This window comes from Rhinoderma darwinii, chromosome 1 (genome assembly GCF_050947455.1).
Source record: "Rhinoderma darwinii isolate aRhiDar2 chromosome 1, aRhiDar2.hap1, whole genome shotgun sequence".
Taxonomy (NCBI): domain Eukaryota; kingdom Metazoa; phylum Chordata; class Amphibia; order Anura; family Rhinodermatidae; genus Rhinoderma; species Rhinoderma darwinii.
In genome coordinates this window covers 331,479,471-331,496,854 of record NC_134687.1, presented here as the reverse complement: position 1 = coordinate 331,496,854, position 17,384 = coordinate 331,479,471, and the positions used below count along the sequence as shown (strand labels likewise).

Here is a 17,384-nt window from a genome sequence, read left to right as displayed (position 1 = left end):
CTGCCCAGGTCCAAACCAGTAAATGGAAATTTACCGTCAGGTATAGAATAAAATAGAGAGGAAAAATAGGACCAAATATGCTAGGCGCTGCTATAAACGAACATATTTAATGGATGGAATAAGATACACTCTATGCGTTTCGACGCAGGACATGCGTCTTCATCAGGTCATAAATATATAATAAAAACCAAACATCTTGTGTATATATATACATGTGTATCCTCAAAGTGGACCAATCACAGGGAGGAAACGGGGAGGAGATAAGAGAAACTCCGGAAAAACAGAGTCACACATATAATCCAACTACAACTCTAAAATTAATTAATATGTTTATAAGTTAATAATCACAAATTAGTTATAAGAACAAAGACATATGTATAATTTTGGCTAACAATATAAGTTTTGGACACACATGTATATATATACAAGATGTTTGGTTTTTATTATATATTTATGGCCTGATGAAGACACATGTCCTGCGTCGAAACGCGTAGCCTGTATCTTATTCCATCCATTAAATATGTTCGTTTATAGCAGCGCCTAGCATATTTGGTCCTATTTTTCCCTCTCTATTTTATTCTATATTACAGAGTTGCTTCTAGGGGAACATGCCACTATTATTGTTCTCTCAGATTTCGTATAACTCCACATGAAAAAAACTCTCTATTCCTTCAATGTCATACATACAGAAGGGTCCACAGATGGGTCCACTTCTAAGGGTTCCATACTACATCTCTATACAACATGGAGTCGCAATACGGCGCTGTGAATGAGGCCTAAAGGTCAGTACATCACTTGCTCTACATATGAAAACAATTAAATACTAAAACATTATATTATCAATAATGAGGCATTTTCTTTATTTGATTGGGCTTAATATAATATACACAGTGGAGTCACATTATTATGGCCACCAGCTAATATCCAGAGTAACCGCCGTGTGCAGCACGGACAGCAGTAAGACGGGCTGGGAGTGACTCAGTACGAAGGTGCTGGTAGGTTGTCTCGAGGTATCTGGAGCCATGATGACTGCAGTGCATCCCACATTTGCTGTAGGGTGCGTGAGGGAGGATCCATATAGCGAACAAGATGATCGAGGTGGTCCCACAGATGCTCCATTAGGTTCAAGTCTGGCGAATTAGGGGGTCAGGGAAGTACTAGGAAGTCTTGGTTGTTCTCTTCCAACCACTGTTGGACTATTTTTGCCGTGTGACATGTCCCGCTGTCTTGCTGGAAGATTTAATCTGCCCCAGGGAAGACAAACAGCATGTATGGGTGGACGTGATCTGCAACGATGAGAGAGAGAGAGAGAGAGAGAGAGAGAGGGAGGGAGAGAGCGAGAGAGAGAAAGAGAGAGAAAACGAGAGGAAAAAAAATAAAAATAAACAACAACAAAAACAACAAGAAAGCAGCACCACTCGATGTAGGTTAGACAAGATGTCTCACAGGACAAATGCATATAAAGGTGGGAAAAACACTCAACCACCCATATGAAAGGTTAGAGATAAGGACTCTAACAATATATGATAAACCGGAGAAACAGAGTCCATATATATCAATGTATGAAACAACTAAATATCTTTATTGAAAAACAGGAATAAAATACATTAAATGACATAGACAGAGAATCCAAAAATAGTCCTTAAACGGATCACAAAAGTGTACATTGAGTCTATATATATATATTAGAAAACAATGATGGTGTACACAGTTACTATGACTCAATGTAACTCCTACATGGGGTGCATTAACATAGTAAAAATTGTGTGAAAAAAGGCAATATGCCTAACTCTGAAAAGGTCTGTGGTAATTAGAAAGTAAGTAATTATTGCCTTAAAAAAAAAACACTCGATGTAGGGTACAAATCCTCACCAGCCATCCGGCTAGTGTCCTTAATAACGGTATAAAATAAAATCATAAGGCAGCTCTCCATAAGTAGTTAAAAAGTGAGGGATCTTTACACTCAAATGCAATGTTTCAGCCCTGCTCCATATATATATATATATATATATATATATATTAGTGTGTGTACATATATATATATATATATATATATATATATATATATGCATATATACAAACTTATTCAACATTTTTTAATAAATATTTTAGACAATTATTCCTATTTCTTTTTTCCCCCCAAAGAATGAGAGGCTTTCCTTTTTCAATAAAGTTTGTTAAGCTAGTTCTATAAACTGCGCCACTGCTCTTTACCAGAAAATTGCAAATATACTAGGAAATTATGCCAGAATTGTGAACACAAGTGCACACATATAATAAATGTTTGTGTGTGAATATATATATAAATTCTACTCAAGTTGATCATACTGTGACATGTTAGCGCTCCTTAAAGTTATATAACGTATAGTTATAGGTGAATGTATTATAGGTGAATATATTACTTCTGCATATAGATGTTTTCAATTACAGTGGCACTCGTGGTATCTGCAGACATGTCCTTTGAATGCCTTTGCATATCTCCTGCCAGACATGTGGGATCAATCAAGGGCTGATGTGGCTTTTGGGAATGTTGACAGCCTGACATACATAGGACTCCGGTGAGAAGAGAGCTCAGCAAATCAGCCATGAACAGAGGAGGGGGTGAAGGAAGGAAGATTTGCAAAAAAAGGCAGGCAGATCCAAGCAGAGTAGGAAACACAGACAGAGGGAGAGAGAGAGGGGAAAGTGAAGCTGAGACAATAGAAAAGGAGGGAGTGAGAAGCACAAGAGGAGGATAAAGGGTTGCAGAGACTCTTGGACATACTCCTGCAAAGCTTCTTAAGAATGAAGAGGAGGGAAGGACACTGATTTGTACAGCACATGAGCAGAGCATGCAGCCAGCCAGCCTTCTTGCAATATGTTCTCTATCATTCTTCACATCTGCACAGCCACTTGGATAGTCGATGTGGAACATTAGTTTTGGATTACGCAGTCTACAACAAACACTTTAAGAACTGGGGGAGGGTGAGGAGCAATAGAAAAAGTATCTCAGATTATTAAGACTTCCATAGGACCAGCCAATTGTTTCCTGCTCAGGTGACCATGCTGCACTTGGCTTCTATTTGTTGCTGCCTTTCTATAGTCCACTGTTGGACAACTTTTCAGCACCAGGTCCCAACTTTCAGGAGCTCCTCGTCACAAGTTTTCCAGATCACAGACAACAGGGGTACTCAAGGAACAGACAGCACAGAAAACAAAGTGGAAAGACTGGGACAGTATTTCAAGAAGAACATTAGGAGGTTGAGAGAGAGAAGTCACAATTTGGACCTGGTCTTTTTGGTGGACGAATCTTCTAGTGTAGGCCATGCCAACTTTGTCAATGAACTAAGGTTTGTGAAGAAGCTTCTCTCTGATTTCCCAGTGGTGCCTTCTGCTACCAGAGTGGCCATTGTGACATTCTCTTCCAAGAACAATGTTCAGACCAGAGTGGATTACATCTCTTCTAGTCAGTCCCACCAACACAAGTGTTCTCTCCTCAACAGAGAGATTCCAGCTATAACCTACAAAGGCGGAGGAACTTACACCAAAGGAGCCTTCCAGCAGGCAGCGGTAAGATAATAAAACATTCCTTGAAGTCTTCCTATTATGAACAATGTAATCTGGTCATACTTTTATAATGTTTTTCGTATATTTGTATGTGCGTATGGATGTTACTCTAACAAACATATCCCCATAATGTGCTAATAAAAAAATACATAAGAATATTCTACACTGCTTTATATTTGTAAACATGTGAACATATTATTTGAGTTTATTTACAAAGTTAATTAATATAACAATAAAATTAGCCATATAACATTATTAAGGTATGTTCACACGGCAACGTCAATTACGCCTGAAATTACAGAGCGGTTTCAGGCGAAAACAGCTCCTGAATTTCAGACGTAATTGCTCGTACTCCCGTTTTTTGCGGCGTCCATTACGGACGTAATTGGAGCTGTTTTTTTATGGAGTCAATGAAGAATGGCTCCAATTATGCCCCAAGAAGAGACATTCACTTCTTTAAGGCGGGCATCTTTTTACGCGCCGTCTTTTGACATTTTTTTCAATTTCATATAATATGTATGGGCACGTTAACAGTGGGCTGTGTACAAGTGCTGTGGGCCCACTTTTTTATGTAGAATGTTATCAGAAAGCAATAGATCTGAATATTATTGTAATTGTGTTATTCATTATAAGGTAATCGCCTATTCAAGAGTTATATGTACGCCTGTTGGTTGAAATGTTCCTATTAAGAGCAGGAGTGATTAGGAAGAGGAGCAAAAGACAAAAAATTTGTGACCGCCATTGGCACACCACTGCAGCCCGTTGTAAATGGCGCCTGTATGATGCTGATAGTAGTGGGAGAGGAGCTAGGTGATAGATTTATGTCAAGGAGTTGCTGTCTTGGGAGCAATTCCCTACAATACAAGATATAGAATGTGACTAGGATAATAGTATGTGACTGTGTGTAACATATAATGGCACAGGAAGAGGGGAGGACAGTAGTTTTTGTAATTATAGTGAAGGACTTTGTAATTCTTTTAGTAATGTCTCTAATTGAAGTCGTTTATTTCATTGATACAACTAGTGACGGGGCTGTAAACTTAAGTGGATCCACATGACTATGCAGTTTGCTTCTTGTCCAGATGTTGCAATTGATGTCTCCCTGTGAAACTTTAATAATCATTATCTCTATAATGGTTCATTATGTGCATCATCTAAAGCAGACACGTTACAGCCTGTTGTATGGCATTGCTCAATATCTATATTTGATCAGTTCAGAGCTCACATTTTACAAAATAATAATTCAAGCATATTACAATATCATAGTTTGTGATATACAGATGTTGCAGAGTTGAGTTTGTTACTATGGGCCTTCTGAGGTGACGTTGTTTTGTTCCATGCGACTACTGGATGACGTTGTTCTGTCCCATGTGACCGCTGCGGCCAATTACAGTCTGCAGCGGTCAAGGGACAAAACTACGTCATCTCAGGTGCCAGCCAGGGACGCGTCCCAGCAGCGGTTACACGGGACAAAACTACGTCATCTCAGGAGGCCCGGCAGGGACACGTTGCTACGGGAGACCAGGGGAGGTGAGTATGGTATTTTTTTAATTTTAGGGGTGGAATAGCAAGTGCCCTGGTTTCCCTGTCTGACTCTCTGATGTCTTTTTGGACTTGGATACAGTAAACAACTTGAATACATTCCTAAAAGTCATCAGGGAGTCAGACAGGGAAATCAGGGCATTTGCGATTTGCTGCAAACTTATATAACGAATGGGCCCCGAAACGACATTCGGGAAATTCACTCATCTCTAGTTCTGGACAATGCATGATATATTTCATAGTACATAAAAAAGTTTCCAGACTGTAAAACTCATCTATTCCTCAACATTGTTGTAGCTGTTTGGCTACTTCTCTTTTAGGTCAAAATGATATTATCTGAATATAGCCTATTATCATTCTCTGTTAAAATCTAAGGAAGTCTAAAATCCACCTCCTAACACTTAGCTGGTGCTCTTTATCTCCACATTGCTTTACACTGCAGCATTGCTTATTTAGATTGCCTGTGTATGTAATGACGGGGGTGGGGAGACAGACAAGTGAGCCCTAATCTACCCGCCACTCAGTCCCTGCCTACGACCCGCCCTAGGCGACGGGGTACAGCTGGGCGACGGTCCCTACACTCAATAAGTGCACGACAGACAAACAGACAAGGGTACACAGAGCTAGGGGGAGAAAGGGGCAGTTGCCCACGGCAACACCGTGAGCAACAAGAGAAGTGAACAAGCCGAGTCAAACCAGGAGAGTACGAGGTACCAAACGCAGAGCAGGAGAGTAGTCAGCAAGCCGGGGTCAATATGAAGCAAGGACAATAGTACAAGAAGCTGCAGCAGGGCCAGGAAACCAAACGAGAAGAATCACAAGCAAAGGAGGAACAGGAAAGGCAGGTATAAATAGACAGAGGGCGGGAGCTAGCTCCGTCTGGCCAGGCTGTGATAGGTTCTCCCACTCCTAAGCCTGCCATCCTGAGTGGTGGAAGATGGAGTCAGTCTCACAGACATAGAAGCAGGTGCAGACTGATTATTTATGGGCATTAACCCCGAAGCTGTGCCTGGCAGATCCTTTACAATGGTGTTTTAGCACAAATTATGAAAATAATAATAATGTATAATTTGAAAGAAACTAAACCACCAGTGATTAAAAAATCATCAGGAAACTGCTGCACATATACTGAGCCAAATGAGACTGAATAGTAGGGTGCTTAAAGTAAATATCGGCCGTTTAACACCAAACTATTTTAAGTTTCAAAATTCTGTGCTGATTAATTCCTTAAAATATCTTTATAATAGCGGTTAAAACTCTATTTTCTGATACAGACCTCCAAATCCCAGGCAACAGCATAGGGGGAGATTTATTAAGACTGCCATTTTACTAGTATATGCCAGTCTTAATAAACAATTTGTTTATTTGTTTACTAATATGTTGCATCTTTCGGCTGGCCATGAACTACGCCACAGAAGTGTTCCCTCCACCCCCCCCCCCCCCCTTCGAACATAAAATTTAAAAATAAGGTCCTGGCGCCGAGCAGCATCGGGGCTTTATATGCGGCACAGCACTTCTTTACGTCCTGAGTGCTGCGCCACAACGTCCTAAAGCTACCCGGCGTCAGTGTCAGCAGTGAGAGTCTGGGGGGCACAAAAAAAAATTGTATTTAAGGATGGAAATTCACTTTAAGGGTATGTTCACACGCAGTGACCAAAAACGTCTGAAAATACGGCGCTGTTTAAGACGTTTTCAGACGTTTTTTAAGCCACTCACGATTTTTGCGGAATTTTGTATGGCTGTTATTGGAGCTGTTTTCAATAGAGTCAATGAAAAACGCCTCCAAAAACGTCCCAAGAACTATCCTGCACTTCTTTTGACGAGCCGTCATTTTACGCGCCGTATTTTGACAGCGAAGCGTAAAATAAAGGCTCGTTGGAACAGAACATCGTAAATCCCATTGAAAGCAATGGGCAGATGTTTGTAGGCGTATTAGGGGCGTTTTTTCAGGCGTAATTCGAGGCGTAAAATGCCCGAATTATGTCTGAAAACAGTGCTAGTGAACATACCCTAAGGCATGTAAGCTAATATACTCTAAATGTGCATTGTGAGCAATTTAGTAATATATTATTAAAGAGAAAACCTTACATTTCCCTATGGATTTCATGCACCCAGTCTATGAACTGTTTTATGGCAGCCTGTAGCCTGCATCTCATAGGCACTAGTTTGTCAATGGACTCTTCTCTGTGTGCTTGCTGCAAGAATGATTTGGTATGTTAGAACTGCACATAATGTAGTTTTCTATTACATTAGCCCATGCACCTCCAAACCAAAAGTTCTATACACTTTAGAAATTAGTTATCTGATATATACTCATACACTGTATTGATCGCCTAAAATAAATTGAATAGGTTTCAAGTATGGCAAAAACATTGACAGACAGGGTTGGCCTTAGTGGTGTCTGACTTGTGTGGGTACACAGGGCGCATCACCTGTCGCTGTTGAAGGTATCACCACTGGCCCTCATGGATTGGGTACCCGGAACTTGCATCCCCGATCCCACACTTGGAGCATGAACCTATGGAAATTCAGCTGCACAGGATGCAGTTCCATTTAATGAGTAGTATATTATTAAGGCAACTTTCCGGCAGTAATATTTGGGTGACTTGCGGCAATGATATGTTTATTTAAACGCTATATCATAGTATTTGAATTACTATATGATATAAAATAATATGAGGGGGTACTGTATGACATTTTATTTGGTAAAATCATAGCAGCATTGCCTATAACTACTGTATCTGTGGGATGACGTACTGTCAGGAAAGCTTCATGCACAGAGCCAGGCCGTGTTTACGAACCTGTATTGAAACATGTGTCCGTATTATGGACCTTTAGGGCATGACCACACGTGGCGGATTTCCTCCGCAACTGTCCGCATCAATGCCGCACAGAATCTGCGTTGCAGATTCTGCTGCGGATCTGCACAAAATGTGCAGTAAATTGATGCGGACTAGCTGCTGCGGACTGCGGGAAAAGTGCTTCCCTTCTCCCTATCAGTGCAGGATAGAGAGAAGGGACAGCACTTTCCCTAGTGAAAGTAAACGAATTTCATACTTACCGGCCGTTGTCTTGGTGACGCGTCCCTCTTTCGGCATCCAGCTCGACCTCCCTGGATGACGCGCCAGTCCATGTGACCGCTGCAGCCTGTGCTTGGCCTGTGATTGGCTGCAGCCGTCACTTAGACTGAAACGTCATCCTGGGAGGCCGGACTGGAGACAGAAGCAGGGAGTTCTCGGTAAGTATGAACTTATATTTTTTTACAGGTTGCTGTATATTGTGATCGGTAGTCACTGTCCAGGGTGCAGAAACAGTTACTGCCGGTCGCTTAACTCTTTCAGCACCCTGGACAGTGACTATTTACAGACGTCTCCTAGCAACGCTCCCGTCATTACGGGAGCCCCATTGACTTCCTCAGTCTGGCTGTAGACCTAGAAATACATAGGTCCAGCCAGAATGAAGAAATGTCATGGCAAAAAAGCAAGACGCATCCGCAGCACACATAACATGTGCATGACAGCTGCAGACTTCATTGCGGAACTTAGAATCTCCATTGAAGTCAATGGAGAAATTCCGCCATGAGTCCGCCACTGCTCCGCAACAGACAGAGCATGCTGCGGACACCAAATTCCGCTCCGCAGCCTATGCTCCGCAGCGGAATGTTACGCATCGTCTAAACGAACACTTCTAAATAGAAGTGGAAGTCAATGCAGAAACGGCTCCGCTGCGGATTAACGCTGCGGAGTGTCCGCAGCGGAATTTAAGTGAAATTCCACCACGTGTGAACCCAGCCTTAGGGTCTAAGGGACAATGCCACCATAATACAACATGCAATGCTGAATGGAACAATTTTTTTCACAGATGTAACTAAATGGCATAAAAACCGAATTTGTCTCGGACACAAAAAGGTACAGTATGGTCTACAGCAAGTTATAGTGCAGTGATATGGATCCATGTCCCCCTGTTACGTCTTAACCCCTCTTACCTGTCCTTCTGAGCAGTCATCAATTCTTGTTTAAGAATCTGTCTAGTAACTATATACATATAATTAAATTAGATGGGGGTTATAAAAATAAGTGTCTGAGGGCTAAAAATCTAAAATAAAATTAATAAATAAGTTTGTAATATTGTTACATTAGGTATATTGCCCATTACTGTTCTGCCCAAACCGGCCATTCCCCGTTCTCTTTGTATAAAACAATGTACATGTTGATGTGATGTCCATGTAGCCGCAGCGGTCAAGTGTCATTGTGTGGACATCACAGGAACAGTGGACAGACCTGATTTTTCTTCTTTCTACTGTTCAGCTATATTAAATAAAAAATAGATAGTCTCATCCATTCCCAATGGTACAGCAGTAATAAGTTCTCAATTTTATCTTTATACTCTACCTTAATAAAAAGATATTTGAGGGAAAAAAAGTTTAAGGAAAATGTACCTAACATCCAGATGATTTGTTTACATAGAAGAACAGCCACATGATACCCAAAAAATATAATTGTAAACCTAGCTGGATGCCGTATGACAACAAATGACCATTGAAGCGGATTCCCAGGACCCCCCATTACTGCGGCTCATTTGTTTCAATGTATGTTTTTCTGTTACTAGATAATGACCTAATTGCCATGTCTGTTTTTCCTAAATTCACAATTACAACAGTGCCACACTAGAACATAAGTAACCGTTTTACATTACTGGGCAAAGAATTGAAATATGACAGTATGTAGATGAGCATTGTAATAATTTGAGCTAATACAGGACACCATAAACAGCACCTGTAATCTGCGGGTGCTGCAGGGCAATATTGGGGAACCTGAATTCCCTTCAGCCTTGCAGATTATTATGTGGTGTTTACCGCTAATTCCGATATCATCTCATTCTTTCTTAATGTGATCATTAAACCGGATCTTCACTAAACAATACATAAATCATTTGTAGGTTTTACATGATTTTCTGCACACTATACTAATAAAAACCATTGGTACATGTTCATGGATGTGATGTAAATTGTTAGTTTACAGCTGCTGTGTCCATTGGGAAGTGTTGCTACTCCTCAGTGAATCGCTAGTGTTTTAGGGTTGTTTAAGCCATGATTTATCCTGTCTGCATGGATAACACTAGGCTGTAAGATGTCAGATGGGAGTCCATGGCTGCAGACCTTCCACCCACACAGTTTTATGATACAAGCCATGTGTTACTTTCAATGTAGTTAGCTCTTTGTATTCTGCTGCTGAAAGTCCTCAGGATTCAGACCATGGGTATAAGACAACTGCCCACCAGATAGATGAACATGAAAACAGACTTATAAAAAAAAGTATGTTATATAATAGACTACCCATTTCAGAGGACCAGCTGTAGTGCTTTAAGGGATTCTCCGCTTTTAATACCTTGTTCTGTTATAAATGATCATTAACTTCTATATCTGTCTGCAATTTAAATGTATGTGAATTCGTTCCCTGAGAAGTTCATTGCAGTCAGTGGTTTGAGGATCACAGGTAAGTAGAGATAACTTTGCAGAGATACACAGACAGTAACTTTTATAGATATACACATACAGTAACTTTTATAGATATACACATACAGTAACTTTTATAGATATACACATACAGTAACTTTGTAGAGATACACATACAGTAACTTTGTAGAGATATACATACAGTAACTTTGTAGAGATATACACATACAGTAACTTTTATAGATATACACATAAAGTAACTTTTATATATATACACATACAGTAACTTTTATAGATATACACATACGGTAACTTTTATAGATATACACATACAGTAACTTTGTAGAGATACACATACAGTAACTTTGTAGAGATATACATACAGTAACTTTTATAGATATACACATACAGTAACTTTGTAGAGATACACATACAGTAACTTTTATAGATATACACATACAGTAACTTTGTAGAGATACACATACAGTAACTTTTATAGATATACACATACAGTAACTTTTATAGAGATACACATACAGTAACTTTTATAGATATACACATACAGTAACTTTTATAGATATACACATACAGTAACTTTTATAGATATACACATACAGTAACTTTGTAGAGATATACATACAGTAACTTTGTAGAGCTATACATACAGTAACTTTTATAGATATACACATACGGTAACTTTTATAGATATACACATACAGTAACTTTTATAGATATACATACGGTAACTTTTGTAGAGATATACATACGGTAACTTTGGAGATATACATATAGTAACTTTTGTAGTTATACACATACAGTAACTTTTATAGATATACACATACGGTAACTTTTGTAGAGATACACATACGGTAACTTTGGAGATATACATATAGTAACTTTTGTAGTTATACACATACAGTTACTTTTGTAGAGATATACATACAGTAACTTTGTAGAGATACACGTACAGTAACTTTTATAGATATACACATACAGTAACTTTGTAGATATACACATACAGTAACTTTTATAGATATACACATACGGTAACTTTTGTAGAGATACACATACGGTAACTTTGGAGATATACATATAGTAACTTTTGTAGTTATACACATACAGTAACTTTGTAGAGATACACATACAGTAACTTTTATAGATATACACATACAGTAACTTTGTAGATATACACATACAGTAACTTTTGTAGAGATACACATACGGTAACTTTGGAGATATACATATAGTAACTTTTGTAGTTATACACATACAGTAACTTTTGTAGAGATATACATACAGTAACTTTGTAGAGATACACATACAGTAACTTTGTAGAGATATACATATGGTAACTTTGGAGATATACATATAGTAACTTTTATAGATATACATATGGTAACTTTTGTAGGGAAATACATACGGTAACTTTGGAGATATACATATAGTAACTTTTGTAGTTATACACATACAGTAACTTTTGTAGAGATACACATACAGTAACTTTTGTAGAGATACACATACAGTAACTTTGTAGAGATACACATACAGTAACTTTTATAGATATACACATACAGTAACTTTTGTAGTTATACACATACAGTAACTTTTGTAGAGATACACATACAGTAACTTTTGTAGAGATACACATACAGTAACTTTTGTAGAGATACACGTACAGTAACTTTTGTAGAGATACACGTACAGTAACTTTTAAAGAGATACACATACACTAGAGATAAGTTACAATACCTAATACCTAGGAGTAGAAAACTTTATAATTGTAGAGTGACGATGTGTAAAGTGGATGTCTGAAACCCTCTTCAGTGGGCATGTTTCCTAGCAATAGCTTGATCATGATTAATGTTCATTTTGCTACGTGGAATATGAAGCATTGCATGGAATTAATTGAAATCAATGTACAACCATGTTCACATAAAGGCAGGAGTGTACAATCTGCGGCACGGGTTCCTGCAAAGCCAATCCGTGTGGCTCCCGGCGGTACTGTGTGACTGGAACTGTTATGAGTGGCCCTGTGTAGTTAATACTACCGGACACACTATGTGGCCGGTACTGTTTTGGTTGGCATAAACTGTTACTGTGTTATAAAGTATAAAGAGAAAGGGAAATATGGTTTGGAAAGTTGGTATAACACTAAAAATTAACTTTTATTGAATTTGTCTAAAATATTGCTGAGAATACAAATTAAAATAAAGTATAGATAGAGTAATATTTTTACCCTTAGAATAAATAGGTTGAGTATCCTCAATTATTAAACCAACCTACTTTAGAAAACCCCTTTGATGATCGAAAACTTCTTAGAATTTATTGTAGCCCTAGTGTGCACCACCAATGCTGCATAATTGACAAGAAGGAGGGACAAGAGGGCAAGAGGTATAGGATCATGAATCTAATGCCATCTGGCTGTGATGGGTATAGTTTACCATGCAGGGATGGGGTGAACGGTCTTTTTGGAACACCCTGTATCACTTGTCAAATCTCACTTGACTAATTATGACATGTCATTTTATTGAAAACTTGCCATGTGGAAATAAAGAGAGTGAACAAGTCTGAGTTGTGGGCTCAATTGTTTAGACAGTAAAATTGGGTTAAGGTGATGTCAGTGGGAGCACTTTACTGTGCTTAGATTTGTATGCTTCAATCAAAGGGACAATATAAGATACAACTTTTAATGTCTGTATCTCAACTCCCTGGGTATTACTTAGGCTAAGGACTCGTCTGAGCCTACCTGTGTACCAGACACCAGTGTCAGTGAGTCAGCTGTTGAGCTGTAGGAGCAGCGGTTAGCTGTACCAATCTCACTCTATGTAGTTCCTATGAGCCGGCGTGTCGATCAGCTGTTGTGTGCACACACAGCCAATACACACATCGATAACTCAAATCTAAGCGGCGTATGTCACTGCCATTAGATTGGACCAAACTCCCTAAGTGGTCCCTGGTTCAGTGGACCAGAGTATTTAAAATGCTATGCCCACAGACAGGTCATGTTGCAGACTATCTCTCGATGTTGGTTCCCTGACGGGCTCGACCCAATGCACATTTCGCTGAGTATACCTCAGCTTCTTCTAGGCCCTTATATTGTCCCTTTGATTGAAGCTTACAAATCTAAGCACAGTAAAGTGCTCCCACTGACAGCACCTTAACACAATTTTACTGTCTATACAATTGAGCCCACAACTCAGACTTGTTCACTATTTCTCTTGATTTCCACTTGGCAAGTTTTCAATAAAATTAGATGTGATAATTAGTCAAGTGAGATTTGACAAGTGATACAGGGTGTTCCAAAGGGACCATTCACCCCATCCCTGCATGGTAAACTATACCCATCACAGCCAGATGGCATTAGATTAATGATCCTTGCCCTCTTGTCCCCCGTTCTTGTCAATTATCCACTATTAGTTATTCACATTAGGGCTACAATAAATTCTAAGAAGTTTTGGATCATTAAAGAGGTTTTCTAAAATAGCTTGGTTTAATAATTGAGGATACTCAACCTATGTATTCTAAGGGTAAAAATATTAATCTATCTATACTTTATTTTAATTCGTATTCTCTGCAATATTTTAGACATATTCAATTAAAAGTAAATTTTTCATTTTATACCAACTTTCCAAACCCTATTTCCCTTTCCCTTTATACTTTGTATCAATCCATTGGTGGTGTACACTCAGTATAACAGCTTATACCAAAAATAACTCAAGTATTACTAGTATATTTGGTTACTGTGTTATGTCTAGCATAGGCCTAAAAGGGTGCTGCATGACTGGTATTTCTTCTTTGGTGCCCTTTTAATTACTTGATCATTCACTGCCACCTCAGTCCCTCCACTAGGCATAATGCACTGCATCAATTTTACCCAGAGTGATCTTTTAAAGAGGTATTCCAATCTAACATATTTATGGCATATCCCCTGATCGGCACACCACGCATGCATGCTGTTTTCTCCATTATTAGACTTGCGAAATGCTCTTAAGAGTTGAACCACACCTGCCAGACAGGTATGTCATAAAATGGCACTATGCCCTAAATTTCCCAGAGGGGGATACCTCTAAAAGTTTTATTGCGGCCCTCGGGAATGGACCAGCAAACGTTGTGCACGTGTGTTCTACAATAAATTACATTCTGATTGAGGATCCCCTCTATTATCTCGAAATATCCTAAAATATTAAACAACCTCTTTAAAAGATATGTTCTTTTTGTCAAATATTTTTTATTAAGGCTTTATAATATTACCGTCAGAGATGTAATAGAACCATGCACACAACTATTCAGTCTCTCTTGAAACACAAATGACCTTTATTAAGCTCCTGTCTCTAATGTATGAATTGTGGTTACCATTATTATTATTATTATTATTATTATTATTATTATTATTCTTCACACAAACTGATAAAGGACGGTGTCATTGACTCAGAAACAGCAGGGTGTCACAAGTGAGTGTGCTGTCACAAGTGGTGATCCAAGGAATTCCTCTGAAAAAACACCGCTTTAGAGCTCACCATGGGACATTCTACTTGTCAATGAAATGGTTTGTGCTCATGAAAGTGGCTCCGCTGTGCATGAAAAGATCCTCAGACATCCCACCTGTTTTCTGTTTAACAATTTACTCATGTCTATAAGAACCATCATGATAAGTGTTGGTTTCAAATGGAATATTCAGCCTGAACAATGTTGTATACAGCAAAGTAATAAAATGCTATGTTATTCTACAGCAGCTGTCAGCAGGCTAGCAAGATGGAAACATTCAGTTTTTGTGCTCAGTAAATATCCTTTGTAGATAAATTGTTGGAAGTTCTAACCCCAAGACTGTGTTTATAGGTAGCTGAATGTCTGTATGTTACTCAGCTGCTGAATGGTGCATCGGATTGTGCTATTATTTCTTGCTGATGGAAAGGCAGAAAGAGCTGCTTTGTTCAGTGTCTGGACACAGAGCTCTTCACATGACTGCTGCAGAGCAGACAGAGAGAAGTGCTGGTAAAAGGACAAGAAAAAAAAACAAACATTATTTTTCACTTTTAGAGGGCACACATATTCTCTATGGTTCTGTATTGACCCGCAAGCACCATGTATGCTGCCATATAGACACTGTATTCTACCTTAGAAAAAATGTTTCTAGGAAAGAATACTTTTGTAATACAGCATACAATGAAACAAAGAAATATATATTTGTGTCTCCATATAAAAGTCTAAGGCTGAGAGAAGTACCCATGCCGATTTACATGCAAGGTTTTGTTTTATATCCTGTGGATATGTTTTTATATAGATATTATCTGCATTAAGGGTTGACTAACATTGTAAACCCCCGCTGTTTTTGGAAAAAGTTGACAAGCTGGGTGTCAGCTTAACTGAGCTCCTATAATACAGTGCAAAAGTTTTTTTCTTTAGGGTATATCAGATAACTAATGTTTCATCGAATGCAAAGCTAGGGCAATCTCTGTACAGACATTGTACAGCAAAGTATTATGGGAGATTTCAACTGTGAAGCCTGAAAATTGTAAATGCAGCTGTGGATCAGTGCAAGGTATGTAATGTAATGTATTTACAAAGTTATTTAACTTTATCTCAAATGGTGTCCATATTCTTCAACAAAGACAGACTTTTAGTACAAGATTGATTATTGTGCATTAAAAAACACAGACATAATGTATTATTTCAAATTGTTGTGAAAGAATGTATAGGGTGGAGTCTCTCGTGTTTGGTATATTGGGGTCACATTCGTGTATTTTCCCACACATTCTTTTTTTAGTGTAGGATACTGTACTAAAAAGTCAGAGCACTGATCTTGTAGCACAGCGGTAGAGCTCTTGGTTAAATGCCTAATGCATTCTGGAATTTAAATTTTGAATTCCAAAATCATTCAGCTGGACATTTAATGCTGTGGAACATTCATCGTGAGAACATAGAATTGGGGTATTTGCCAATAATTATGGCCTCGGAGCGCAAACACCTGTCAACTAAGATATTCAATAATAAGACGTACTTTACACTTGGGCTATAGGGATTTGGTGCAGCATATTTTTGCTTACTTTTACTTATACTTTAAAATAAATAGAATCACAAAAAAAAAAATTTAAACCTAACAATACTTTTACCCAAAATGTAGAGTGGTTTAAATAGACGTGGAGGCCTACGTGACGTGACATAATTCATATTTATAGATATGATACCTGTATATGTATGTATGGGGAAGAACCTATCGACAATTGAAATTAAGGCCACAGCAGGCAACGTTTTTATTAGTGGATCAATCCTAAGAATATGTTGCCCAATAGTTATTTTTTCACTGTATTTTTAAGGAGAGCGCACTTCCACCCCCCTCATCATGATTTTTGGTATCTGCCTGTATACACAGTGGCCGTCAATCATTGGTGAGAGGGGCAGGAGGAAGCAAGCAGAGGTGGGTGGCACTCTCCTCATGAACATAGTGGGCTCATAACTATGAGTCTGCTATATTTTTTCGTAGCAGTTATACATCAATATTTATTTTGTGTAATATGGTATGATAAGCGAATATATGCTACTCTTACGTAAGCCATTATATTCTGATTGCAGATCCGCTTTAAACAAGCATGTCACTTGTTTGCTGTAGAAAGCTTTGAGCCAGGTTTATAATTGTAGCATTCAGATGTTACATGAATATGAATAAGATTTCCATAGTTTTACCCTAATAAAAGACCTTTTGTTTGTGATCGTCTTTGTCTACCGTAAATTTTGATATATTACACGTCTGTTTTAGGGTAATTGGGTCAGGGCTAGCGTTACGATAATGATTGGCGGGGGGGGGGCACTTTATTTTACTTTTATTTTTTTACTATTATGGTCT

The 17,384-nt window shown here is 38.5% G+C and overlaps 1 protein-coding gene across 1 annotated transcript in view; it reads left to right on the top strand.

The window, feature by feature from the left end:
- The first annotated feature begins 2,721 nt into the window (after window positions 1–2,721).
- Window positions 2,722–17,384, top strand: part of SVEP1 (sushi, von Willebrand factor type A, EGF and pentraxin domain containing 1) — a 376,990-nt gene continuing 362,327 nt past the window's right edge. The window contains exon 1 of the mRNA XM_075825648.1: window positions 2,722–3,549. Within this exon, the coding sequence (XP_075681763.1) occupies window positions 3,043–3,549 (507 nt within the window). The 5' untranslated portion in view covers window positions 2,722–3,042. The remainder of the gene's footprint in view (window positions 3,550–17,384) is intronic.